Here is a 27402-nt window from a genome sequence, read left to right as displayed (position 1 = left end):
TTTTACATCGAAATGTTTACGAGTGATTTACAACGAAAGTATTTACGTGTGCTTTACATCAAAATAATTACGTGGGCTTTACGACGAATATTTACGTGGATTTTACGACGAATCCTTTCCCTGCGCTTTACGAGGAATATATTTCGTCGTAAACGTAACGAGTCGTTTACGACGAAACCTCCGTTACGACAGACGTTTAACAACGAAACGTCTTTCGACGTTAATTCGTCGTAACACCCGGTTTTCGACGAATTTACAACGAATACTGCCCTAGTAAAAAATATGTTTTCTTGTAGTGATATAATATCTATAATTTAATAATTAGTGAAAACTTATAAAAAATTAGTTAAAACTTAAAAATAAACATGGGATGGGAATAGGTACAAATGTTCAATATTTAGTTGCAAGGATCAGGTCTGAAATGTTCAGTTAACATTCAATTGCAAGATTCAAAAGGCTTTAGAGCAACTCCAATGGTTTGAGCCCCTTACGGGTTCTAATAAATAATTTAATAGTTAATTTTGTGATTTGAGAAGTTTAGAACCTTTGTTAGTGTAATTAAATTTCTCATGGTCCAATGGGAGAACCTCTTTGAGGTTCTTAACTTTTTTATTTTTTTTTTAGAAGTTGAATTATTAAATTTAAATTTTACAAAACATAACACAATCCAATACTCTGAAAACAACACATGAATCCAGTGAATTGAATTCTAAGATGGATTATCTCGATACAAGGTGATGAAAATGATGATGTATATTACAGGTATTGCTAGTATGATTGTTCCAAAAAGAGCCTACAAATCGTCTACTACAGCAACTGTTATACATGAGAATGAAATGTTTAAGATTTTCTTACCAGCAGCTGAATGAGCGAGAGCTAATATCAAACGCTGGATGTCTACTACAGAAAACCAATCTAATGGGGTGCCTCTCTTGAACGGCACTTTAACCTTGAAGCTTCCAGCTCTTGTTTTAGTGTCTCTATCTTACTGAGCAATGCTGCATTTTCCTAACCCAATAGACAGAAGAACTAATGAGCCACAAGCATCCAATATTATAACTTATAAGGATTGTGGATTTGAATTTATGATTGGGACACAGGTAAACAGAAGAACTAATGAGCCACAGGTAAACTAAACCTTCAACGATCCAGGGACACAGAGCCAACAAAATAACCATTTACAAGACTATAGGAATGCACTAACCACGAAAACAAATGCAAGTTGAGCAGAACATGGGTTTACATGTCACCACAGAGACAACCATAACTAGTACCATTCGAAGTCAATCCCTAAAGCAAAATAAAAATGAAGAAACCTTTCTCTACATGGAGGAGGAGCTTAGAGAAACAGTACCAGTGCCAGCTCTGAGTTACAGTTAGAAGCTTTCTCAGCTTCACAGTCAAACATTCTCCGCCATTCTGCAGATTCATCCATTGCTTCCCTATTCGCCAAATCAAACTGTCTCCAACACACCAGCGTGAACACTTACTTGATTAACCACCACTATACATCACCAACCATATAAACGCAGCTGAGCTCCAAAAGATCAAATCAAGGGAAAATGCAAATAAAAAGTCTGAAACTTTAACGAAACTGACGAACCCTTATCACTTCTAAAAGTGTCATATTAGACACCGGTTCTCTTCTTTTAACTCATTTTTCATTTAATTTTTTTGGTTTTTTTCTTTAGGACCTCTTATTAGAGCCTCCGATGGAGGTGGTCTTACGTAAATAGGCCTAAGAGCCGAGCCATCAATACCACGAAACTTAAACTTGAGAGGCATCCATATCAGTATTCTTTTATGGCAACCACCTTTTATGCAAACACAACCATCTCATCATAGCCCATTAAAACTAAATCCAATTAGTTAAACCACAATATCATATGAATGAAACAAACCACTAAGTTGACAAAAACTTTTTAGTAAGTTTATATTTATTGCCCATTAAGGCAAACACAAGGCACAAACTAGATCCAATTACAAAACCCACATATCATATGAACGAAACAAAACAAGAAGGCAAAACCTGTGAACCAGTAACCGTAATAAACCGGCAGAAAAACATTCCGACCAATCTAAAATCACACCGGACCAACATCATTGAAGCAAAGACTAAAATAAATGTGCTTAAGACTACTAGACCAGCTTCAAAGAAAGTAAAATCTCAGCAAGTCTGAAGAGCAGAAGCGTATTTTGATGTAGGAGCAGTTAAACACCTCTCATGTCATCGTTTTATTTAACAAGTAGGCTGCCTGAATCACCGCTCCGCTTTCTCATCATTACCATTCATAATAAAATCAAAACAAGATGAAACTAATGTGAAATCTATCTCGATTTCGAACAAAATTGAGAAAGATCTCCGATTGTGGTCTTTTTAATTTAGGGCGCTGCATTCATCTCCAAGGCATTGTTATTTTGCTAAAGAGTCAAACTCCAGTCCCAACTCCAATCGAATTCCACATGAACTAAAACATAAAAACAAAACAGAAAAAGAACAAACAGATCTGTCGAATCAATGGATTGTAATGGATTCTAGAAAGAATGAAATGTTAGTTTCAGAAACTTTTAAATAGTGTTGCAGTTGAACCCAGCTATTTAAAGAGACGGAAGATGGCCTTGTTTTAAGAAACTAAAATAATGTGGGCCTAAAATGAAGCCCACTTAAGACATCGAATGTGAGACGCACGTAGTGTTGGAGGCGTGTGGTTGTAGAGAGAGAGAGGAGGAGAGTGAGCTATCATGGGTCCCACCCACATCTGTTGTGGCGCAATCGTTACATAAACATCCAGCGACCCATTTATTATTTTCAGGCAAAGAAACATATATCCTCATTTGTTATTTGCACAAAGAATGAAGAAGTAATCTCTTTTAGTCCAAAAAAAAAAATCTCTCTTAGTTTCGTTTTCAACTTAAATTACGAGCCTCGCATCTCTGGATTTTGTTTGATAAAACTACAATACTGGGCCAAGACATGCTCAGTGAACAAGAAGCATGTAAAAAGTTGATAATATTTATAATCCTAAAACCCAAGGTACGAGGACCACTCTCTTCCAGATAAACGTTCGAGTGAGAGACCAGAGGAAATACGAGTTTTAAGCAGAAGCAGCCAAGAGCCCGTTGTGTCTGAGGAGAGGCTCTGGGGAAGGCTCTCGTCCTCTGAACGCCACAAACACCTGCTCAAAATAGCAAAGGCACCACAAAAATGATCATTCTAAGCTCAGCAAACTGACTTTTGTATCTATGTTGAACCTAAAAGCAATGAGGAGTGTTTTTTACTTGTAGAGGCGCTTTTCCTCCTCCCAGAGCAAGTATGGTGTTTCTGAATCTCTGCCCTGTTTCTTTAACAGCCTGTGTTTTTGCAACAAAAACAGATGTTCACAAACATGGCAAATCAAATTGAAGGTTCATATGATTTGTTTTGCTATAGTATATACCTTGATATCATCCAACCCAGCATCTTCAAAAGCTGAAAACGCATCAGCAGACAAAACCTCCGCCCACTGCACATTTTCCACGAAAGTGTATTTAGAATTTTGATTACCATTAGTCACTAGTGAGTTATATAGAAACAAGATAATATCTATTACCTTGTAACTGTAATATCCAGCTGCATAACCGCCTGGTAAAACATGAAAACATGAGTGAGCGAAATAAACGTCTAAGGGTTGTTTTACAGGGCTTACCTGCAAATATATGGCTGAAGCTACAGAGGAACCTATCCTCAGGAAGTGGAGGGATCACTTGTGTCTTTACGGATACCCTTTGATCAACATCGTAAATAGACTCCGTCCCACCTGGCACATACTTTGTGTGCAGCTCCAGATCAACAGTAGCAAACTTCAACTGGAACAAAACAAGAGTCATATTTACTGAAATGTAACTCCTACAGATCAGCAGTTTGATTATGATGTTACTAACCTGACGAAGACTAAGAGAACCTGCACGGAATGTTCTTGCAGCCAGGAGCTTCTTGTATACATCCTCTGGAAGAGTTTCTCCCGTTTGATAATGCTTAGCAATGCTCATTAAGGTATCCCTGCAACCACATTCACACAATGTTCAATACAAGTGTACTAGTTAAATATTTGTAGATCAAAATTGATATGGCAGTTGAACCTAAGTAGTAAGTACCTGTGGTAGCACCAGTTCTCCATAAACTGTGAAGGCAATTCAACTGCATCCCACTCGATATTTCGGATACCAGCCACTAGCCCCTCATCCTCTTTGGTAAGCATATGCTGAAGAGCATGGCCAAATTCATGGAACACAGTCTCTACCTGTAAAATCAAAATGATATTATCACGACTCATTTAAAACAAATATAATCTTATAAGATTTTTTTCTTTACCTCACGGAATGTCATAAGGCTTGGCTTGTCACCAACAGGTGGAGTTTGGTTGCAGACCATCTGGGCAACAGGCAGTCTAACGGAGGAACCCTTCTGAGCCATGACTCTGCTACGGGAAAAAACTTCATCCATCCAAGCGCCGCCCCTCTTTTCCGAAGGACGAGAGTATGGATCAAAGTAGAAATAAGCAGTTGGATTTCCAGAAGAATCTTTGACGCAGTAGAATCTAACGTCGCTGTTCCAGACCTTCAAAGGCAATGATGATATAACATTTTAACATAGATAATAATACCAAGCTTGCTCTAAGGAGATGCAGAACATAATAGGCTCCAGAATTTTACCGGAGCTACACCATCCGCTGGCACAACATCAATTCCAAATAGTGTCTTAGCTAGACTGAAAAGCCCATCCATAACCTTTGGCAGTGAAAAGTAGGGTCGCAGTTCTTCCTACAAAGAATACAAGAGTGACTGATAAACGTCAACAGTTTAAAAAACAATGTAATTTTAAGAATAAGGACAAGAACCTCATTAATATCGTATTTCGATTCACGGAGCCTCTCGCTCCAGAAAGTGACGTCCCAGTGAGTCAAACTGTCAGCTTCTGCAGCAACTTGTTTCTTTGCAAAACTCTTAAGGTCTTCTATGTCTATGTCCATAACGCATGACAAGTTAATTAGGTTTAAGGAACTAGTTGTTGATTTTAACGAAAATCTTCACTAAAAAGTTACCTTGAACCGCTGGAGCCCAAGAAGCACTGCGAAGCTTTTCTAACAGCTCATCTGCTTTCTCTACAGTAGCCATTTTCGTGGCCATGCTTACCTGGACAAGAAGAGTCAGTCGCATTAAATTTAATCCCACGAGTAAAGGCGAGTAGCTTTGATTTAGTGAGATGAGTGTACCTCAGCGTAATTGCTGTAACCAAGAAGCTTAGCCTTTTCCAATCTGAGCTTCAAGATTTGATCGATAATTGCAGTATTATCTAAATCACCCGAAGAGGCACGAGACAAGTAAGCACGATAGACTTCCTCACGCAGAGCACGGTTCTTGGCGTGTTGCATGACGGGGAGATAACTAGGAGCATCCAGTGTAATGAGCCATGGTCCAGTGTCAGCAGTTGCATTTTCATTTCCCTTGTGTCATATATCAAGAGGTATCAGCAACTGAAGAATCCAATGTAAAACAACATGCAAGTTTGGGATATTGTTCATACCTTGGAAACAGCAGCTTGTGCAAACAGCCCAAGTGCAGATGGTGGTAACCCCTCGATCTCTTTCTTGTCTGTTATCAGCTTTTCGAACGTCTTTGTAGCGTCCAAAACATTATCAGAGAACTTATGGGAAAGTTTTTCCAGTTCCTATAGTGGAAAGTCATGTAAGCATATGATATTCTAATTACACTATACAAGCTGACATTTCTGGACAAACCTGTTCAATTTTGTTAAATTCTTCTCTCTTGTCATCTTCAAGAGCAATACCACTGAGAACAGCCTCCTTAATTTGTGCTGAAAATACAGGAATACCACAGTTAGCACATTTCTCTAAACAAAAACAAGTTTCTTTGTTATGCTCCAGTGACAGTTACTTGCCTTCTACTAGCCGTTGACGAGCTTCACTCAGTGTGTTCCAGTCAGAGGATTCTCGGATAGACTTGAAGGCAGTGTAGATAGGTTTGCTCTGCCCCAACCTGAGCTGGAACTTCACTTTCTCTGGCTGTATGTGAAAGTACGGTTAGAAAACGAATCTTAATTCACTGAACAAACCAACACAAACTCAAAAGCTTCACACTGAATCTGAATCAAACCACTCATGAACAGAGGAAAACAATCAAAATCTACAAACCTGAACTTCTTCAATGGCAGCACGAAGCTCGGGAGTGTCCTTGACAGCCTTAAGGTGACTGATGATTCCCCAAACAACGGATAACCGATCAACAATCTTCTCTAACGGCTCCACTAGTTTCGGCCACGAAGGCTCTACTGTTTTCTCTAACTGCTCCGATTCAGCTTCCTGGAAACAAAACCGTTTCACAGATGATCAGTCATCAACAATCCAAAACCATAGACACGAGATAAGAGATGCGATACTGGACTAATCAAGATCACAGAAACATTACAAACAAACTCTAAAATTCAATACGGATAAGAAGGAGAATCGTACGAGCTGGTGCAATAGAGCACGTATCCCTGGTCTGACGTGGTGAGCATCGACGACGTCGAACGGAGGGAACTCGAAGTTCTGCAAGAGAGGGTTCGAGGAGAGAGAATCTTCAGAAGCCATTGAATGAGACGATGGAGAAGGCGGTGCAGGTTGGATCTGGGAGGGACGCGGACGGGAAGTGAAGGAAGTAGAAGCTGATGGGGCATGTGTATGATTTAAGGAAAGTTCGGGGATTTAAAATGAGAATAACATAAACTTTTGTTTGCGTTATGAACGGCCCGAGATTGTGAATATTTTAGAAACGAGGCCCATTAACTAAAGTGTAATTTAGAAACAGGACTTGGGAGAGGTGGTTGTTAGTCATTTGGTTGGTTTTAGGACGTGCACGCCAACTGTTCGACGAAATGATTTTTATATTGGCTTTGATCGGTAACATGTAGTACACTTGATTTAGGTTGAGTTAAGCATATAAATCAAAAATGTTACCAATCATGAATTAGTTTTAAGATTTTGAAGTTGTGTTTGAGTTATAGTTGATTATAATTGAGTTACAATTTTGAGATATAACCTTTGTAAAAATGATAACTCAAATCAAAAATCTACATCAACAAAAAGCTCATGTATTAAGATTTGAGTTAAAGAAAAGTTTGAGTTTGTCAATTAACTACCCACTACCTTTTGAATATTAACAATTTAAAAAAATTACAATACATAACACGTAGCCTTTACGTTTAGTTTATATTATTTAATACAATATACTTAACAATTTATTATGGTTCTATACTAGTTAGCCAAAGTTTTTCTCTAATTTACCAAAAAAGCTTTTCTAAAATCACATTTTCATTTTAATTAGTTAAAAAATCTATAATTTTAGTTGTTAATTTTCTTTGGTGATTAAAAAGTTATGTAAATAAAATATTTGTATAAGTTCCAATTAAATAGTCAATTAAATTTTTCTTTTAATTTTTATTTTTTAATATTGTTTGGTAATTAAAAATTCATGTACACAAAATTTCAACATCCTTAGTTAATTTTGATTTATTTATTTTGTTTTTTCAAATTTTCTTATTAAAATATTATTTATATTTTAAAATAATATATACTGCGACTTATACATCAAAAATGTTACCAATCAAATAATATTGATAAAATAATAACTCATATTTTTATTGCGAACTCACCACATAAATCTACAGTTTCTACCACATAGTTTTTACTGCAAGTTACATCAAATCGTACATTTTATTGTAACTCAACTCTAATACTACGTGTCACCAGTCGAAGCCATTATTTCGTGGTAAGTCGTAGAAAGTATATTGTTATTCTGAATTGCATGATCCATGGTTATAATTCAAAGTAGTTTCTACTTAGAAAAGAAAAGGTTTTTTTCTTTATCTCTTTCGAAGATAACGTTGTTTGTCATGTGGGTTTGTTCTTGCACGTAGTTTAAGACGTATATTTCAATTTTGAATACATTTGTTTATTCTTGTTATCAATCGTTTTGCTTTCTTATAGAATTGTTTATCAAATTCCTTTCACATGATAACAGATAGACTTGTTTTCAAAGGTTGACGAAACAAAAGAAATATATGCATGATTTTAAGGTTGATGCTAAATAATTTTAGCTGAGGTTGAGCTGGCTCCTTCGGATGAGCTTATTTTTCTAATCATCGATTTGTCCTTGGCTTGGTGGAAGTCGTTCCTCAGTCCATTTGTTTCTTGGTTTTATTTCATTTTATCAAAAAGGTGTTGGACTTTTATCTTTTCTATGTATTTTCTCTTTTAGGTACTTTTAAAAATGTTGCAGCCTTGCAGGCCAAGGTTCTTACTTTGACATGTTCTTAAGTTTACAGATGAACCACCTGTGTTGTTGGTGATTGTGCATGAGCTAGTTTTGTGGAATTGGTCAACGTTAATTGTCCACTTTGCGTTGTGTTCTGCTGGAAATTTTATATTTTTAATAAGTTTCATCTGCAGGCTTGAGAAAAAAAAATGATGTTATCTCTTTGATATGCCTTGTGATTATCTTAAGCTACAATTTAGGATGAGCACTAAACATGTCTTCCACATTAATAATATTTCATGTCATATTCATTATCAAATATTATAGTAGAATTTTCAATATGGGTTTGAATTGTTTAATCTTAAGGTCAGCTATTCTGGTGACTTAAATAATTGTTTATAACTTTGTTTTTCCCGGGTGATCATTCTTCTAATCACGGTTAAGTCATTGACTTGCTGTATACATATCAAGTCCACAATCTTGGTCTTCCTGCAAGATGGCCAACTCAATCCTCTTCTTTTCATTTGTTTTGCTTCTCCCTTATGTCTGTTCAGTTCAGTTCAGCATAACTCGTTTCACCTCAAACAGCCCTGAAGTAGCATACCAAGGAGACGCAAGAGCCAACGGCGCCGTTGAGCTTACCAACATTGACTACACAAGCCGTTCCGGTTGGGTTACCTACGGCAAAAAAATCCCTCTATGGGATCCACAAACCGGTAAGCCATCTGATTTCACCACCCGTTTCTCCTTCAGAATCGACACACGTGGCGTTAAGTACGGTAACTACGGCCACGGCTTCGCCTTCTTCCTAGCTCCAGCTGAGATCCAAATCCCTCCCAACTCAGCTGGTGGCTTCTTGGGTCTGTTCAACGAAACAGACGTTGTCTCATCTTCTTTCCCGCTCATTCACGTCGAGTTTGACACCTTTACCAATACAGAATGGGATCCTCTCGACATGGCGTCTCATGTGGGAATCAACAACAACTCTCTTGTTTCCTCTAGCGTGACTTCTTGGAACGCGTCCGCACACAGCCAAGATATTGGCCGTGTGCGGATCTTCTACGATTCCCTTAGAAGAAACCTGAGCGTATCCTGGACCTACGACCTAACATCCAATCCAAATGAGAATTCGAGCCTCTCTTACATCATCGATCTTTCGAAAGTCCTGCCGTCAGAAGTCACTGTTGGATTCTCCGCGACCTCTGGAAGCGTCACGGAAGGAAACAGGCTTCTGACGTGGGAGTACAGTTCGGACCTGGAGCTACAAGATATCAAAAAAAGCCAAGAAGACAAGAAAAGGATGATCATCGGCGTTTCGGTGTCCGGATTTGTTTTAGTAACGTTCTTCACCGTCTTGCTAATAACCTTCTTCTTGAGACGGAAACATCGGAGGGAGAAAGCAGGGGAGGAGAAAGAGAACTTGACGTCGATCAACGAGGATCTCGAAAGAGGAGCAGGACCGAGAAAGTTTTCTTACAAAGAACTCGCCTCGGCCGCCAACAACTTCTCGGTCGATAGGAAGCTAGGGGAAGGAGGATTTGGAGCCGTGTACAAAGGCTACTTAACCGGGTTAGACATGATGGTCGCCATCAAGAAGTTTACGGGCGGGTCTACGCAGGGGAGACGAGAGTTCGTAACGGAAGTAAAAGTAATCAGCAGTTTAAGACATCGGAACTTAGTGCAGCTCGTCGGCTGGTGTCACGAAAAAGATGAATTTCTTATGGTGTACGAGTTCATGCCACACGGTAGCTTAGACGCTCATCTGTTTGGTAAAAAGCCTCATCTGGCTTGGCCTGTGAGGTGCAAGGTGACTCTCGGTATAGCCTCCGCGCTGCTGTACCTCCACGAGGAGTGGGAGCAGTGCGTTGTGCATAGAGATATTAAAGCGAGTAACGTGATGCTTGACTCTAGCTTCAACGCCAAGCTTGGTGATTTCGGGTTGGCTAGGTTGATGGACCACGAGGTAGGGCCCCAGACTACGGGGCTTGCGGGGACGTTCGGTTACATGGCTCCTGAGTATATAAGCACGGGCAGGGCGAGTAAGGAGTCTGATGTTTATAGCTTTGGGGTTGTTACGTTGGAGATTGTTACGGGGAGAAAGTCTGTTGATCCGAGGCAAGGGAGAGTGGAGCCTGAGGCGAGCCTTGTGGAGAGAGTGTGGGATTTGTATGGGAAAGGTGAATTGATCAAAGGTGTTGATGAGAAACTTGGGGGTGATGGTTTTGATGAGAAGCAAGCGGAGTGTCTTATGGTTGTGGGGTTGTGGTGTGCTCATCCTGATAGGAACTCGAGGCCTTCGATTAAACAAGCGATTCAGGTTTTGAGTCTTGAAGCACCGTTGCCTCATCTTCCTACTAAAATGCCTGTTGCTAGTTACCATGTGTCGTCTTCGAGTGCTGCGACCTCAGTTAGCTCTGGTGGAGCTGGGACAGCAACGTTTTCAAGTGCTCAACTTGGTCGTTGAGCAGGATCTATGTACTCTGCTACGTTGCTGTGTTATACTCGTGTTTCTTCTTTGTGTGGGTTGTTGTGCTTCTCTGTGTAATTGATATTTCATGTTTCTGTTATTTACTATTTCCATCTCCAAATGAAATCCATTAAATCCATCTCCAAACTGGATCAGGATAATTTGTTTCAAAAAACAAAATTTTGGGTCGTTCATAATTTGTCGGATTGTGCTTTTGTAAGATTAAGGAAAACTAATCTTAAAATAAAAAAAAGTTATCACGCGCCAGGTAGGGGTCGAACCTACGGCCTTCTGCTTAGGAAACAGACGCTCTATCCACTGAGCTACAGGCGCTAGTTGTTGATCTTTATTTATAATTACAACTATCGTATATGTAACTAGCATATGCTAGAGGAAATCGGTTGAACCGACTTTCTCTAGCTGAATGTCTACACATTGGTGAGTTTGGTGGCCATTTGATTTGGGCTTTTGAAGAGTTAATATTATCTGTTATAACAAAGGAATATGTAAATGGTTGTGGTATTACCTGGTTGTTTAGTTCACCAACCTCCTAAAATATATGATTCAAAATAAAGTCAAATAGTTTCACTTGGGTTGTCCCATGGGAAGTTGGTTGATTTTAATGCCTTAGGTGATAAATCATAAATTCTACTTTTATAGTTTATCAAATACCTGATACTATCTAACAAGAAATCATCTTAACTAGTGTTTATTATTGGCAGGCAGTGTTACTGGTACAAGTTTGAGGTGGGTCTCACTCATTGTCACGCATGACAGTGGTGTGGTGGCTACGTTGAGAGAAAATGATAATATTTTGTAAACCAAAGCACCTAAGCCACCATTAGTTTCATTACTAATTGATAGTGCTTGTATCGTTAATAAATCATATTAATATCAGGGATTATATAATAGAAGCTTAATTGTTTTTTGTACTGTGGCCAGATAGTGACAGTATTTGTAAATAAATAAATCAGCATGCATTGTTCATCGATGGCTTTAACTTGTAAGTCAAATTTGTCTGCCATATGTTTCCTCTCTTTTATGGCGCCATTGAAAATTGAATCAAAAATAAAGAAGAAGAATCCGACAGCACACTCACCATTTGTCATTTTAAAACCAAGATTTGTCAACTCCAAGCTATTCATACACTCTTTGTTTTTGTGTTTGAACTCCCAACTTCTATTTTTCCGTCATTTAAAACCAATAAACCAGTAGGTCCACACTACAGCAAAAACGTCAAGCCGTCACACAAATCCTAGACCATTTAACCGAATGTTACCGACACTTTCGATCTTGTTCAACTTTTATAGAAAAACAATATACATAGGTTTGATAAAAAAAAAAAAAAAACTAAATATTTCACATGGACTATTTATTTCTCTAGCACAAATTAGCTATATGGCGGAGAATATAATTTGAGTCAAATACAATCTGAACTAATTACAAGCAAAGGTGATGTGTCTTTCTTTTATTATTTTGTTTACTAAAATGGCCACAACCAGCTCCACAGATATTTCAACCGTCGGGTCCGTTGATGTTCAAAGGCGTTGGTTACGGCACCAATCTCTAATCCCTTCATCTCCCAAAAAAATTGTTAAATCAGTAATTTGGACACGAGAAAGATTTAAAGATAAAAACAAAACTTGACTTGCAGTTGCAAGAAGAAGATAAAGAGTAATACTAAAAGTGTAGAAATGCCTAGGTGGAGTTGTATAAATATAGCAGAGAGATTCTTATCCATCTTCTCCACTTATCAAAGCTGACTCTTCTTCTATATTTCTCATTCTTCCAACAATAACTATTCTCTCTTCATTAAAAAAAAAAAAGCTTCTCATTATATTTTTCTCCTGTTGTGTTATTTTCTTATTTTTTTCTGGGATTTTTTTTTTAATGGAACTTTGAGTTTAACTTGACTTAAAGGCTTATTCTCTTATTGAAAGATAATCACAGAAGAATAAATAAAAATTGTAGCTATGGCTGTTGAAGAAGGTAAACTTGCAACAGAAACAGAGAAAAATAGAGAAAGCAATGAGCATCAAGAGATAGAGCTTCACAGGAACGACTTAGGCCTCGAAGATTCATCATCGCCAAGAGGTGTACTCGGAATCACAGCTATGGCTTCAGATACAGACAATAATAACAGCACTTCTTACAGTAGTTGCACATCCTGCTCCTCTGACGGTAAATCATCATCAACATCGTTGTCTCCAGTTTCAAACACTCCTAATAAAAACGTTTCGTCTTCCTCCAATGGTCTCCACTGGACCAAAATGATTGAATCCATCAAGAAAAAGTCCTTTAGACGCTTCACAGTGATTCCTTTCCTCGCAAGTTACCAACTCACACGTAAAAACTTGCGCCGCAAGCAACTTATTCTCTCCCCCTCCGAGAATAGCTTCTTCATGGCTAAACCCTCCTGGCGAAACTTCACCTACGAAGAGCTCGCTGCAGCTACCGAAGATTTCAATCCTGGTAAAGCCACAAAAAAAGACCAAACCATTTTTCCGTTGACAATCTGAGTGTCTGATGTGAAAACTCTCTTTTGTTTTGTCTTTGTTAGAGAACATGATTGGTAAAGGAGGACATGCAGAGGTATACAAAGGAGTTTTGCCTGACGGCGAGACGGTAGCTATCAAGAAGGTGATGAGTCACAACAAGAAAGAAGACGAGAGAGTGAGTGACTTCCTCTCAGAGCTAGGTATCATCGCACATGTAAACCACACAAACGCAGCTAAGCTTCTCGGTTTCAGTATTGATCGTGGTTTGCATTTTGTGCTTGAGTACTCACCTCATGGCAGCCTCGCTACTATGCTCTTTGGTAATCTCAAACTTTCTGAAAATCTTGTTTCTAAATTTGTTTTCCAGACGTAGTTTTGAGATCTTGTCTCACTTGTAGGAACAGAGGAGTGTCTGGAGTGGAAAATAAGGTATAAAGTGGCTTTAGGTATAGCTGATGGTCTGAGTTATCTTCACAATGATTGCCCTAGACGGATCATTCACCGTGACATCAAAGCTTCTAACATACTTCTCAGCCGGGACTATGATGCTCAGGTAACTGATTCTTATAAAGCTCTCACATTACATCGATGGGACATGAGTAATATATAAAAAATATGGACCAATCCACTTACGGCCAATTAATTTTAAATTAGAAGTCTATCTAACTTAACAATGTGTATGTCTCGTTTCAGATTTCAGACTTTGGACTTGCAAAATGGCTTCCAGAGAACTGGCTTCATCATGTTGTGTCTCCCATTGAAGGAACATTCGGGTAAAAAAAAAAAGATAAAGCTTCTAAAGTTCCAATGTGACAACTTTAATGATCAAAACTCATTGTCTTTCTCTTTTTCTTCAGATACATGGCTCCTGAATATTTCATACACGGCATTGTTGATGAGAAGATCGATGTGTTTGCCTTTGGTGTATTGCTTCTAGAGATTATAACCGGTCGTAGAGCTGTTGATACAGCAAACAAACAAAGCATCGTTGCATGGGTAAAATTATAAGCATCTGAAACTCTCTTATTCAGAATCATCACAAGTTCAAGCTGGAGATCTTTGTTTTAACTTTTTTCCTTTTGGTGATGCAGGCAAAACCTTTTCTTGGAAAGAACAGCGTTGAGGACATTGTGGATCCTCGTCTAGGAAATGAGTTTGATGTAACAGAGATGAAACGAGTGATGCTAACAGCTTCAATGTGTATACATCATATAGCCACAATGCGACCTGACATGACCATGGTATGCTATCTAAACCAAACCTTGAGCCGAACCTGATCTTTGTTTGAGTTTGTGTACTATAGGTGTTAATCCGAGTTCTTGTGCAGTTGGTGCAGCTGTTGCGTGGAGAAGAGGGACCAGATGAGCTGCAGCAGAAGCCAGGTGAAAGAGCTGAGGTGAGTGTGAATGCATGCGATGTACAGGATCACACATCCTCCTCATACCTCAACGAACTCACTCGCCATAGGCAACTACTGATGGAGTAAGTAGAAGCAACCAAAGCAACTTAGTCCCTGATAACAAATGTATTTTATATTCTCCATTGGTTGCTTCTTTTATTTCCCCAACCAAACTGTAAATATCATCATGTGTCACTATGTTGTTCTACTGGTCTCAACTCCAAAAGAGTTGTCTATATTAATACAAAGTCCATTGTTAGTCAACATGGCTACATAAACAGAAACACATTTCATTAAATGGAAACAGAGTAACGGTACAAGTGAGATTTTCATATCCTTCTAGTCAGCTTATGGGGTTAGCTAGAATCAAGAAGTTGAACATTAGAAAGAAGTTGTCATCCCTTAAAAACCATTAAAAACTAATAAAAGAAAAAAAAAACAAAACATAACATGACATGATAGATTCTAGTAAGACTGGTTAGGCCAGAGGAAGAACTCAGCCTGATTCGGCGCCATAAGTCCCATTGAACCTTGAACGTTGGAGTTATTATTAGAACCGGTCGAGTCAGTAGCTCGAACATTCGCCGGAAAATGCTGGAAGAAGTTCTGTTGCTGCTGCTGCTGTTGATGATGGTAGAGAGCAGCAGCTTCAAAAGGGATCCCACATGGAATCATCTGAGACTGAGCGAAGTTAATGCTACTGTGATTGGGAGAGGACTGATGCTGAAGCTGTTGTTGCTGCTGGAAATGGTGGAGCTGATGTTGATGACCGAGGATTGGTTTCTGCTCTGCAGCTTCTAAAGAGAGCTTAAGACGTTTTGCTGCACCACCAATGGGAAGTGCACTCTTCATGATGGCCTCAACGTCGTAACGGTTCATCTCAAAGTTTGTTACAGCGTTTATTCCCCTGAATTTGATCGCTGCTATGTCGTATGCCTCGGCTGCTTCCTCTTCCGTTGCTACAACCACCAAATAAAAACATTAACTAACCACATCTTGATAATTTATTAATTTATTTTTTCAGACCAAAGGTTATATATCTACTTACCAAATGTTCCTAGGTAAAGATCTTTGTTCCCGGCTACACGGCCTATCCTTGCTTGCCAACGTCCTTGTTGATGATGCCTTGTCACACCTCTGTATATTGAGGCTCCTCTAGAAAATCCGCTACTCTTCCTGTAATCATATCGAAAAAATGTAAATATAAACCATTTGATTCAAAAAAAAAGGTATTTGTTTATGGATGTTACCTCCTAAGAGAAGCAATGAACTCTTGTTTGGTCATGTGCTTCATTTCCTCTAGTTCTTTTGAGTAGTTTGTAATCTAAAATCATTGGAAACTGATTAGTAAAGAGTGACCAAGATTATATAAAAGCTAAATAACTGGATACTTACAGGGAAATTGGTGGTAGCAGTAGCATTCCAGTACTTAAGAGCTGCTAAATCATAAGCTCGAGCTGCCTTGTCTTCTTTGTCATATCCACCTGAATCATTCACAAAACAATCATATTAATAAAACTTGTACATTATTGTTTATGGTTCATTTGTAAGAACTGGCTGGTTTGAGATATTGTTCTTACCCAAGTATACTGTTGATTTAAGTAAAAGCCAATATCCAGAGGTACATGCAAAAAGGCAAAAGAACTTATTAGAATGCTGATAGGAGATGTAACAAATATAACCAAAGTTGTTCTAGCACACACAACACACTTGTTCTGTAATGCAAGAAGATAGTGGCAAATTAGTTATCAACGAAGCATGTTTAAGAGTTTGTTATGGTTATTGATTGATGGCAGTCTAATACTCAGAAAGCAAAAGTGAGAAAAAAATGAAAATTTTGGATGTGGTCAAAACCCTAAATTCCCACTCCTGTGGTGGTGGTACTGGTAGACCAAAGCAAAAAATAAAAATAAAGCAAAAGCCACTGAGAATATTCAGACTTTGCTTTGTTGATGTGAACACTGTAAATCAATCTGACACCTTATGGACAGCAGAAACCCTACACTCATGCACTCTTGAAATTTCAATTTCTTTTGTAATTCTTGACCTTTCTTCACTCACTGCAAGCAACATCATTCTAGTCTTCTAGATATAAATCAAAATCAACCTCTAATTAAAGCCAAGTACTTCTCACTTCCACACCTAAGAAGCTAAAACTGGAGAAACAGTCTAATGGTCTCACATCACATGCCTACATAACATCAAGTCATATATGCTTTAACACAATGCATGTAGGTGAAGATAAATGTGGGAATAGAGAGGGTCAAAGTGGGTCCATAAACATGTCAATTAAAGAAACAGAGGTTGCATCATATAGGCAATGCCATTGGGGACCCATCTTATGTACCTTTAGGCTTTAGTATGCATATGTAGAAATGAAAGAATTTTGAAATGGCGGCACACTTCTGCTAAATATATGAAAAAATCAGCAACAACTATATATTATATTTGTCTCTTTCTTTTTTTTCCCTTAGTACTGACTCAAAAGTATTGCTAAGATGGAAAAAAAAACTTTGGCTCCCCTTCAAAACCCAAAGTATATCAATCATCATATAAAGATATAGACAGATCAATAAAATAAAGATAAAGGTAAAGCTTCTTTTGAATCTTGCATTCAATTTCTTTGACAAAACTCTTGTCCTATAGTTCACTCTTCTTAAATCCCACTTAGACCACATTGAATAACAAGTTAAAATCTTTTTCTAAAAAGAATACCAAGTTAAAACAAATAAATAAATACTTAACAAGAGTTGCTCGGAATAACTTGATGTTTCATATGGACAGTTGACAAAAAAAAATGTTTCACAAGAAAGGAGGCCTAGATGGCATTATATGATAAAACCAAAATAACCACACGGATTGCAATTCTTGATGTCAAGAAAGATTGTAATAGTGATGAAATCAAATAGATTGAGAGAAAAATATACCTTGACGTCCTTTCCTGGCTTGACCTTCTCGCCTACAGCTATTATCCCATAGATGAGCTTCATATCTTCCCGTCCATCTATGTCTGCATCAATCAAAAATGTCATTACTACTTCATTTAATAAGCATACACAAATTAGTAGTTTAGAACTTTATTAAATGTATTTTGACTTATCAAAAACATAAAGGGATGCATCTTGACTAATCAGAAAGTATGACCTAATCACAACACAAGTCCTTTGATTATTATTATTCTGAACTTAGAACTTACCTTGTAACTCCTCTGTAGATGGAAGTCCTTTGTCCAAACGTATCAGCGATCTTCTTGTTAGAACAATCTGATGTCTCCACAGCCACAACAGGCTTCTCCTTCTCAGAAACCGTCTTCTCGTTGTTGGTTCTTTCACCATTGTTATTTCCTCGGTAATGATGCTCAGTGATCTGAGTATGATCATCACTAGTCCTGTGATTAGAGTTGTTAACGTTAACACCAAGTGACAAAGCTCCTCCGTTGTTAGCTCCACCGTGAAAACCAAGCTCCGGACCACCGGAAGATTCCACCACGTGTCCCAAATACTCTCCCGCGAGATGAGTCCTCCCGATGGAAGCTGAGTCTTCAACTTCCGAACCGGAGTTAGTCGAGAAGGCCGTTTGAAAACCGGCCATGGTTTTGAACTCGTGGTTGTGATCCGTGTAAAACCCGGTTTGGTTTTGGTTCTGGTGGTGACGTGGATCGTAGATGTGAGTGAGGGAAGAAGAGTCTTGTGTTTCGGTTTGGCTGTTGTCGGAATAACGCACTTCACCGAGAAAGTCTTCGAGCTTTGGGATGTGATTGTGATAATGAGTTTGTGGGTCCACGAACGTTGTTAGGATTGTTGAATCCGCCATAGAAGCTGCTATTTGAGCTTCATCTTTGAAAAACTCTTGAGGCTTTTGATTTGTCCAGCCTAATAATTAAAAATCAACACATCAATAACATCACAACTAGGGTTTGCACCTATACAACAAACACATGAGTATTATTTTTTTTTTGTTATACCATAGAAATTATCGAGGAGATAAGGAGAAGAGGAGGCGGCGGAAGAGGCGTCATAGGAAACGAACTGAGACTGATCAGATGACCTCAACATGTCCATTGGTGACAGTGAAAACGTTAACCAGTTCGTCATCGGAGCCATCAACTTTTGCTTTCTTCTTTTTTTATATAACCAAAGTATAAAAAAAAAAGAGAGAGAGAGAAAGAGAGAGAGGGAATGGAACACGCCTACAAATTTCTATGTGATTCTGCAGAAAAGGACAAAGAAGATTTAAGAAGAAACCCAGTAAATAAACTTTTTTTTTCTTCTTTAAAATACTAACTTGAGATCAAGCGTTACACTAAAAACTTGATGGGGGAGGAACAACACTATGAAACGATAATCACGAGGTTATTGTTTATGAGGAGATCTATCTATCTATTGCATGTCTTTTAAAGTAGATCAATCAAGGGAGAAAATGCATGTAAACACTTGTCTGAGGTTTTAAATGAAGAGAAGAAAAGAAGATGGGAAGCAGAAGCTCTTTAAGGAACGTTTCAGACGTATACTTATAAAGAAAGGAAGAGAAAGAAATTTTTTTTGTTTAATCAAAAAATAATAATAATACATTTGCAGTAGAGAGAGAGAGAATGTGCATAGCTAGAGATACAGGAGAGAGGGAGAGAGTTAAAAAAAAAAGGTAGAGCGGTTTCTTCTGTGTCGCCCGGCGTAATACCGGAGGGGATTTTAGAGTGAGATACTCTCTCTACCTATCAATTTTAGCTTTAACTTTTTGTTCGTTTTGAATATTTTTTGTCCGATTATTAAAATGTGAAAAATTCTCCTCTTATGATATGATTAATTCGTTTTGTTATAAACAGTTACACAAATTTTGTTTGGACGTTCATTCATTTTTACAAGTCTTAAAACTTTGACTGTCGTTTATGCGTAGGGTTTATACTTTCATTGTACGCTAGTACATTTCACACGGTAAACACATAACAATATAACCAACAGGAAAAAAAAAACTTTTTCTTTGGTCGGCAGGAAAAAGAATAATGTTACTGATCAATATTTTTCTCAGACTACATAAATATATTTAGTAGTTTTTAATCAAGAGTTAATTTGGTCAAAATTTGTTATATTTGTTTTGTTATCTATTGGAAACATTGTTTGTATTTGCTTCAGGTCATATCCAATTTTGCTAAAATAAACAAACCAAAATTTTATCATAATTTTTTTAGATTCTATTTTTCGTAAATTCATAGGCTTTGATTTTAAAGAGATATAATATTCAATACTTTCTATTTGATCGCTTTGTTTTAGAGGTGACTATTACAATAGCACTGCGGGTGAGAAAATTTGTCTAGAACAAGGTCGCAAAAGACCAGGGAGGTGCTACTTTAACTACCAAATTACCCCTTGGCTCCAAACCAAACTAAACCACTAGCTGTTTCCACTTGTCGTACATGCATTGTGACCCTTTCTTCTCTCATGGCCCATTCTTTTTTCAACCTACCCAACCGGAATTTACTCTTCAGGTCGGGTTTTCTTAACTTTTTTACTCAGCTACCTTTTTTATTTACAGTCTAACCCCTCCTTAATTAATATTTGCATATTTTGGTTATCTGGTTTATGTTGTTACATATTACTATAAACATACAGTAAAAATTCTATAAATTAATAATGTTTGGATTATGGTCATTTATTAATTTAATAGAATTACTAATTTAAACAAAATTTCTTTTTTTAGATTTCTAGTTTTGCAATATATTTTTTAAATGATGAAATTATTTTATTTCACAATATTATATATATTATTTAAATTTTACAGATTTGAATTTCGTTTCTTTTAATTAGATTATTTGATATATTTATGTATGTTAAATATGTATTAGATAATACAAATGCGTTTCATAAATAATTAGATAAAGTAACACCAAAATATTAAAATGAAAAATAAAACTAGAGATGCAATTCAATTTGAATACAAATAAACAATAAAATATTTTATTTATGTATATAAAATTTATATATATAGTAGTTATTAATTTATGATTTTAGTGGGATCGTGTATTTAGTTAAAAGTTTTTTTGTCATCAGTTAAGAGCTTTATAAATATTATTATCTTATTATTTTATCGAATTATGTCATATTTTACACCGTTTTGATTTGGAACTGGAAAAAGTTATTAATTTATGAAGTATTAATTTATAGAGTTTATACTGTACATCTATACTACGTATTAGTCTACCTCTAAATTTTAAATAACTTATCATATATCATCATGTAATAAAAATATTTTAGTTAACATTTGTATAAAATGTTTGGTGATACTAACTCCGGTTGGGACTCTCTAGCGTCAGTGTCAAAGAACAATATAGGTTACATTGTGAACTTGCTTGTAAGCTATATCTAAATCATTAGTATAAAAGAGTAGCTTTGTTATATACGAATGCCTCGCAAGAGTCGAGTCACACGTTATAAAAGAGTAGCTTTGTTATATACGAAAGCCTCGCAAGAGACACCTTAAATTATGAATAGAAATTATAGGGTAATATTAAAGTTCGAGAGGGTAATAGATTAGGATGCCAATTGCCAAGTGAGAATTCTAAAAAGAACAAATCCTAGCTACACCTTTTGGGTCAAAGAGAAAACGGTCAAGGCCCCGGTAATTTTTATTGAGCCGGTTTAAATACATGTTCTGGCATTTTTGTATTTGCATAATTGTTGGTATTATTTTCTTAGACCAGCCAAAACTAAAAAGTTTAAATCGAAAACTAATAGGATTGTTTAACATATTACATTCTGAAGAAGTTGAGAGATCGATAAACAAAAAGAAAAAGGCTTGTGGGGAACAACCCGCCAGATGAGGAGGCGGGTTTCCTCTGTAAAAAACGAAGCACATAAAAATAATTATTTAAGGAGATAAAAGGAGGCCCAGCAATTAAGGCACGTGATTAGGGATTTCATGTCGTATTATTTAATAATCTACAGCATTTCGTATCCTATACTTCTACTTTATTGAACCTCAAATATCTTCATCATTCAATGTTTGATATTATTAGTCGTATCTCCACAAAACCTTAAGTATAGTATCTATATAAATATCTACAGCCCCTTATTTTTTCTAAACAATATACTCCACGTTTGTCCTTTTGGTCGATTTAACCATGCTTACTGACTTTTCTTTTCTAATTTGGTCATTTTTTATTTTATAAAACCAAATATTTTGTACTTCGGACCTTGGATCATTCTTGTAAATTTTCATTCGTTTGAACCATTTGCAAAAGAAAAAAAACCAATGAAATCATAATTAGTCTGGTATTCTACATATGGATAATATACAACGTACGTTATTGTTACATGCATAATAACAACCAGACCTCGATAGGTAGTCAATAATTTCGCTTAACCTGTTCGAGTCGACACAAGCTCAACGTTTTTGGAAATTAAATTGAAAGAAGTACGTCGAGACTCGAGATAGAGAAATATAAGAACACGTTCTTCTTGATAGGTCAAAATGAGATCAGACGTTGATATGCTTGGTTACCACAGTAATCAGTGTAATAAGGGAATAAAATATATTCATGTCTGTTTTTAATATATGGACGTGTGCGACTCGGTCCATCGATATGGTAACACACAAGTTTGATCGAGTGGCTTTGTTGTTGAATGTGACCAGTGGATACGACAATCGGGAGTATCGTGTCCGGTGACCAAAGGGTCGCTCTGATAGATTTGGTCTGCTCACAAATGTGGTGATGGACAAGTTGACATGTAATTCTTTAGAACGTTATATTTGGTGATTCGCGTGAATCATATCACTCACGTTTTCTTGGTTGTTCGTTTCATGACTCTGTCAAAACCCATACTGTAATCATAAATATGAAATGATGATATATGTGAACAAGATATTTAAAAGCTTACATTTGTATCGCCCGTATATATAAACATTAAATTCTTTAAATAAAACATGATAAAACAAATGTTTCTCAGATATATCCTTTGACAAAAAAAGTTGATGGTGATCAATCACGAATTTACAAAGTGAATTGTGTACAGATATAAATAACATAAACCGTGATCAGAGATTGTCGTTCATACTCAAACGTAGAACTGTGGAAGCCAGTTTCACAAAGAAAAAGAAAGAGAGAATACGTTAAAAATCTTGAGGTATCCTCATGGTCATGGGTGTTTTAGTTTAAAAATGCAATGGGTCATGGGTGCGTGGCCTCTCGTTAGGGTTCTTGCCAGAGTGACGTGGCATTATAGCCACTAAAAGGTCTTCGTGATACATTCTATTACATACTTTTAAAAGTACATACCTAAACATTTACCCTCACTTATTGTGTCCGTATACTCACCCCAAAGGGGGTTGATTATCTAAAAATTATGTCCTCTAATTATTTGTCGTCTCTCTGGAAGACTTAGCTTTAAAATCTCTTAATTGCATGTGAGATCACACGTGAGGATGGTCATACACCTGCACCTTTTGTATCCAATATTAAGCCATCGACGATAAAAGCTCGGAGTTCGTATATACACACACATATGTATATTAATCTTATTGGAACACCGAACACATATAATTAGTTATAATTCTCTGCAAGTAGATTTATATAAGCTCCATATCATCACACGTGGCTGAATCTAGCAAGTTGAGCGGATAAACACATGCTTCCACATTACCTACCTCTTTTCCCTTTCGAGTGATTCAGAAGAATATTGAATATATGTATTGATCATATCACAGTTTTCTCCCTTGTTAGTATATTCGGCGTTCGTTGAAATGACCCAATATATTCATTTTATTATGTATGAACTGTTAATTGATATTATTAAACGATTTCCATCCTGACTTTATAAACTCCAAAATATTTTATGATGATAGGTAACTGTTACAGACGCTCTTTCAATATTTTGATCTTAATTGTATTACCAGTTGATGTCTAAAATATGCAAGTTATTTCTTATTTGATTGTTATATAGCAATTAATTAAGCTATACATAATTCATATTTCAGATTTTGCACAAACTAGATTAATTATTAAGGTGTGAATGTGTCAATTAATATTTGCTTTTGAAATTCTTAATTAGCTCTGAAACAGTCTTTGGCTCTTTGCTAACACAGACTCTCCTAATCATCATCGTTGGATACCCATCAAAATTTCTTAGAATAATGCAACAATTGTGATTCATCTGAATTAATGTTGTTTTAATAGTTTGGGAGGTCCAATGACTAGTGCTAAGTGTATCAGTTGCTTTTGACCTTTGACCGAGGAGGCACGTGCGCAGCATCTTTATAACGTTTCATGTCGAAGATTTCGGTGTTGCACGTGCGACCCTGTCCTCCTTTCTATTATCTTAATCTCTCATCTTTTGTCTTAATCTTCTTATAATTAAACCTTCTCTTTAATTCTTTTTGTTCCCCCCCAAAAATATTACTTTCTAAATGATTTTCACTTTAATTTTGTCGCTTTTATTTTATAAACATTAGGATGTTTTGGCTGTATTAGGCAAACTTGTAGGGGCAAAGACCAAAATTAGCAGTGAAACAATATATTGTATTTTAAATGGTGGAGTCGATTGTTTGATTTGTTCAACTTTTAATACAAATTAGAAGATTTTTGTATCTAACCAGTTAGTGTATGTTATTGATCAATATTATAAGTTTGCATACATACAAACATAGAACAAACAAAATGAAAAGATCTTTCATGTACCATGATTGTAAAACAAACATTTTCTTATAACGAGAGGATTTAGAATAAGCTCTATATTGGTGTTAAAAAAAAGAGAACAAACTCTATTTTTTCATTTTGTTTTCTGACAGTAATTCCGTAAATAAAAGAGAACAAACTATATTGTTGTTAAAAAAACGCGGCTTGTAGTGGGGGAATGGTAGACTCTCTCTCCTCTCTCTCTGAGAGATAGAGAGTCGCGGTGGTTCCCTTCCGAACAGTGGGTATCGCTTCTGTTTTGGTCTCGGAGACACCTAATCTACGGTGGTGTTCGTCCGCTTTGTCTCTGGGAAGGGGAGGCTTCCAGCTTCTACTTCGCCGGCTTACGTTTCCGGGAAGCGGTGGTTTTTTCAGTCCCGCTATCGTCGGCTTTGTCCTTGGGTTAATCCTGATTTCGTCGATCTACGAATTTGTGCTTCATCCGATACTCTGTCTCTCGATCTGATATTGATGTCGCATGTTGTATGTCGGTCATAGAGGATTGATGGTAGACGTTTTAGTCTCTGGTGATTTCGTAGATCTGTGTGGTTCTGCCTTAGATCGGGTTTGCATGGCGTTATACGGCCCGCAAGGTTCGGTCGAGGAGATGAGTCGATTTGTGGGTGGTTTGGTGGCTTGCAGTCTTGAGATAAGATCTCGATTGTCCGATGATGCTCTCCCAAGACGTTGAATGAAGCGAGGAAGATGATGGAGTTTGGTTGAAACCTTGTGGTTTCATTGATCGTGGTGAAGATGCGTCGGTTCCGGTGAACGTCCGGCGGGTTCCGGCGGGTTGTCCCAAGCGGTGAAGGCGATGGGAGGCTCCGACACGTGTCCTCGGTGTCACAGTGGTTTCGACACGTAGCAGGGCTGTCGAGTCTTGTTTCGGTTTGGGTTGGATGGGCCATTGTTTGGGCCTCTTTTAGTTTTAAAGTTGGGTTTGTTTGTTTTCGGTTTGGGTGCCCTTTAGTTTGTTGGTTCTTATGTTTGCGAACCTTTTGATAAATAATATTATAGATGGCAAAAAAAAAAAATATTGTTGTTAAAAAAAAAGAGAACAGAAAAAGAGAACAAGCTCTATAGTTTTTTTTTTTTTTTTCCTTCAAAGATAATTATATTTATAAAGGATAACAGAGAGCTATCCGAAACCAAATTACATCCGAAGAACTAACAACAAACAGCACTAAATCCTTAACAGGATTACTACTATACCACATCAAAATGAAACAAAACAAACTACACAAATATGTTAAACCTTCTCAAAAGCTACTAGACTTGAGATCCAAAAAGGAGCTCCTCTAGCCACATAAGATTGAAACCACCTTGATTTCGAAGCACTATCAGCAATGAGATAGGCACATCTGTTGGAGCTTCTTGTTTCGACTTTACTTTTCCAACACCCAAACCTACACAAAAAATTCTCCAACTTATGGACGACAGAAGTATAAGAAGGCCAAGCTCTTGGTCTTTCAATGACCTTCAAAAGAACTGCATCCTCTCCAGCAATTATTAAGTTGTCTAAACGATGCTCAGCCATACATTCTAAAGTCCAGACCAGAGCTTTTTCTTTCGCTTCCTCAAGCGTTTTAACTCTCACAAAAGACTTCCTACTATGCAAAAGGGATTCACCTTCACTGTCCCTAACAATCCAAGCAACTCCCGCCACCTCAGATTTCTGTAACCACTTCACACCGAAATTACATTTAACCCAATTTTGTGGAGGTTTAGTCCACTTTCTTTCCACGAATCTCCGTGACTCCTCATCTCTTTGCTCACCCTCATTATCTAATTGCTGAGCCAAAACCCATGCAGAAACTTCCTCATGAATCTTATCAACTAATTCTACGGCCTTCAGTTCCTTTGCCTCGAAGATAAATTTGTTCCTGTTCTTCCAAATTAACCATAAAACCCAAGGGAAGCATCTCCTCGTCTCTACTGGAACTCGAATATTCTTACTCATTTGAAAGAGATAGCTGAAGTTCACAAACATCGAGTCTTGATGGAAACCATTTTGAGGAGTCGGAAAGTCAGATAATGCCCATACTTGTCTAGCCACATCACAAGTAAACAAGACATGGTTAGGAGATTCATCATGAATACCACAATACTGACAGAGCATATCAGCCTTCACTCCTCTGGTTATCAAATTGCTCGCCACAGGAATTGCATTTGATAATGTTCTCCACATGAAAGCTTGAATTTTTGGAGCAGTTAAGGAGTTCCAGATTTCTTCCTTCAAACTATTCAAAGACGGTTGCATCTCAGCCTCTTGAAACTCATTCCTGAGAACCCATCTAGTGGCTAACCAGTTTCCTGATCTAACAGAAAAGTCACCACTTCTGTTATGCTTCCAACACCAAAAGTCTTCACAATGGACTGCTGTTTTCTTTTTAGCAATTATCTCCACATCTGCAGGGAAAAAATTTTCCTCTAAAGCCTTCATGTTCCATTCACCTGTCTCTTGAATTATAAGGTCACCCACCAATAAATCAAGATTGACTAATGGATTCTTCATCCAAGGATTCCAGCGTCCACCAAAATCACACCACGGGTCAATCCAGACTCTGAGCGACTTACCATTTCCTATCTCTTTTCTTAAACCTTTTTTTAGTAAAGATCTTCCATGTAGAAGGCTCCTCCATCCATATGAAGGTCTACTTCCAAGTTCAGCATCAAGGAAATCTTTATTATCAAAATATCTGCTCTTCAGAACTTGAGCAATGAGGGAATTTGGACTCTGAAGAACTTTCCACGCTTGTTTTGCAAGTAGAGCTTGATTGAAACTTTCCAAATCCTTAAAACCCAAACCACCAAGCTTTTTAGGAAGACAGAGTGTTTCCCATTTAACCCAATGGATTTTGTTTTTATGGTCAACCGAATTCCACCAGAAATTTGACATAGCACTTGTAAGATTTGCTATAGTCGTTTTCGGGAGCTTAAAACATCCCATTGCATACACAGGAAACGCCAAAGCAACCGCTTTGAGAAGTACTTCTTTTCCACCTAAAGACAGAGATCTTGCAAACCATCCAGATAATCTCTTCTTCAGCTTATCCTTTATAAAATTGAAAAGCTCCACCTT

At 37.3% G+C, this 27402-nt stretch overlaps 4 protein-coding genes, 1 long non-coding RNA gene and 1 other non-coding gene across 7 annotated transcripts; 2 read left to right on the top strand and 4 right to left on the bottom strand.

The window, feature by feature from the left end:
• Positions 1–680: 680 nt before the first annotated feature.
• On the bottom strand, positions 681–1614 carry LOC106325839. The gene is made up of 2 exons (XR_001267064.1): positions 1355–1614; positions 681–1008 (listed from the first exon to the last, which is right to left on the bottom strand). It is a non-coding gene; the product is annotated as an uncharacterized LOC106325839 (long non-coding RNA).
• A 1260-nt stretch (positions 1615–2874) lies between these two features.
• On the bottom strand, positions 2875–6716 carry LOC106327808 (probable cytosolic oligopeptidase A). The gene is made up of 17 exons (XM_013766071.1): positions 6510–6716; positions 6192–6359; positions 5939–6062; positions 5778–5854; positions 5564–5707; positions 5253–5483; positions 5082–5172; positions 4878–4999; positions 4693–4800; positions 4352–4597; positions 4135–4280; positions 3922–4039; positions 3687–3846; positions 3591–3622; positions 3438–3503; positions 3280–3351; positions 2875–3176 (listed from the first exon to the last, which is right to left on the bottom strand). Exons 1-17 carry the CDS (start codon positions 6627–6629, stop codon positions 3096–3098), a joined length of 2106 nt encoding a protein of 701 aa, XP_013621525.1. The 5' UTR covers positions 6630–6716; the 3' UTR covers positions 2875–3095.
• Positions 6717–8743: 2027 nt separating this feature from the next.
• On the top strand, positions 8744–10829 carry LOC106325733 (L-type lectin-domain containing receptor kinase IX.1). Its single transcript, XM_013763786.1, has one exon. It carries the CDS (start codon positions 8789–8791, stop codon positions 10754–10756), a length of 1968 nt encoding a protein of 655 aa, XP_013619240.1. The 5' UTR covers positions 8744–8788; the 3' UTR covers positions 10757–10829.
• Positions 10830–11019: 190 nt separating this feature from the next.
• Positions 11020–11092, bottom strand: TRNAR-CCU. Its single transcript has one exon. It is a non-coding gene; the product is annotated as a tRNA-Arg (tRNA).
• A 1418-nt stretch (positions 11093–12510) lies between these two features.
• On the top strand, positions 12511–15079 carry LOC106326936 (receptor-like cytosolic serine/threonine-protein kinase RBK1). 2 transcript variants are annotated; one of them, XM_013764903.1, is made up of 7 exons: positions 12511–13231; positions 13320–13577; positions 13662–13810; positions 13951–14030; positions 14115–14253; positions 14349–14498; positions 14585–15079. In XM_013764903.1, the coding sequence occupies exons 1-7, from the start codon at positions 12733–12735 to the stop codon at positions 14741–14743; spliced, it is 1434 nt and encodes a 477-aa protein (XP_013620357.1). In that variant the 5' UTR covers positions 12511–12732; the 3' UTR covers positions 14744–15079. The 2 variants fall into 2 exon arrangements, with proteins under 2 accessions (XP_013620357.1, XP_013620356.1); XM_013764902.1 differs by having other exon boundaries at positions 13656–13810.
• LOC106326935 (AP2-like ethylene-responsive transcription factor AIL6) lies at positions 14931–19231 on the bottom strand. Its single transcript, XM_013764901.1, has 8 exons — positions 18621–19231; positions 17853–18528; positions 17584–17666; positions 16237–16245; positions 16052–16140; positions 15907–15980; positions 15705–15832; positions 14931–15615 (listed from the first exon to the last, which is right to left on the bottom strand). The coding sequence occupies exons 1-8, from the start codon at positions 18757–18759 to the stop codon at positions 15122–15124; spliced, it is 1692 nt and encodes a 563-aa protein (XP_013620355.1). The 5' UTR covers positions 18760–19231; the 3' UTR covers positions 14931–15121.
• Between the last annotated feature and the right edge of the window lie 8171 nt (positions 19232–27402).

This window comes from Brassica oleracea, chromosome C2 (genome assembly GCF_000695525.1).
Source record: "Brassica oleracea var. oleracea cultivar TO1000 chromosome C2, BOL, whole genome shotgun sequence".
NCBI classification, from domain to species: Eukaryota; Viridiplantae; Streptophyta; class Magnoliopsida; order Brassicales; family Brassicaceae; genus Brassica; species Brassica oleracea.
Note: the sequence above shows the minus strand (reverse complement) of the source record. Positions and strands in the feature narration are given on the sequence as shown.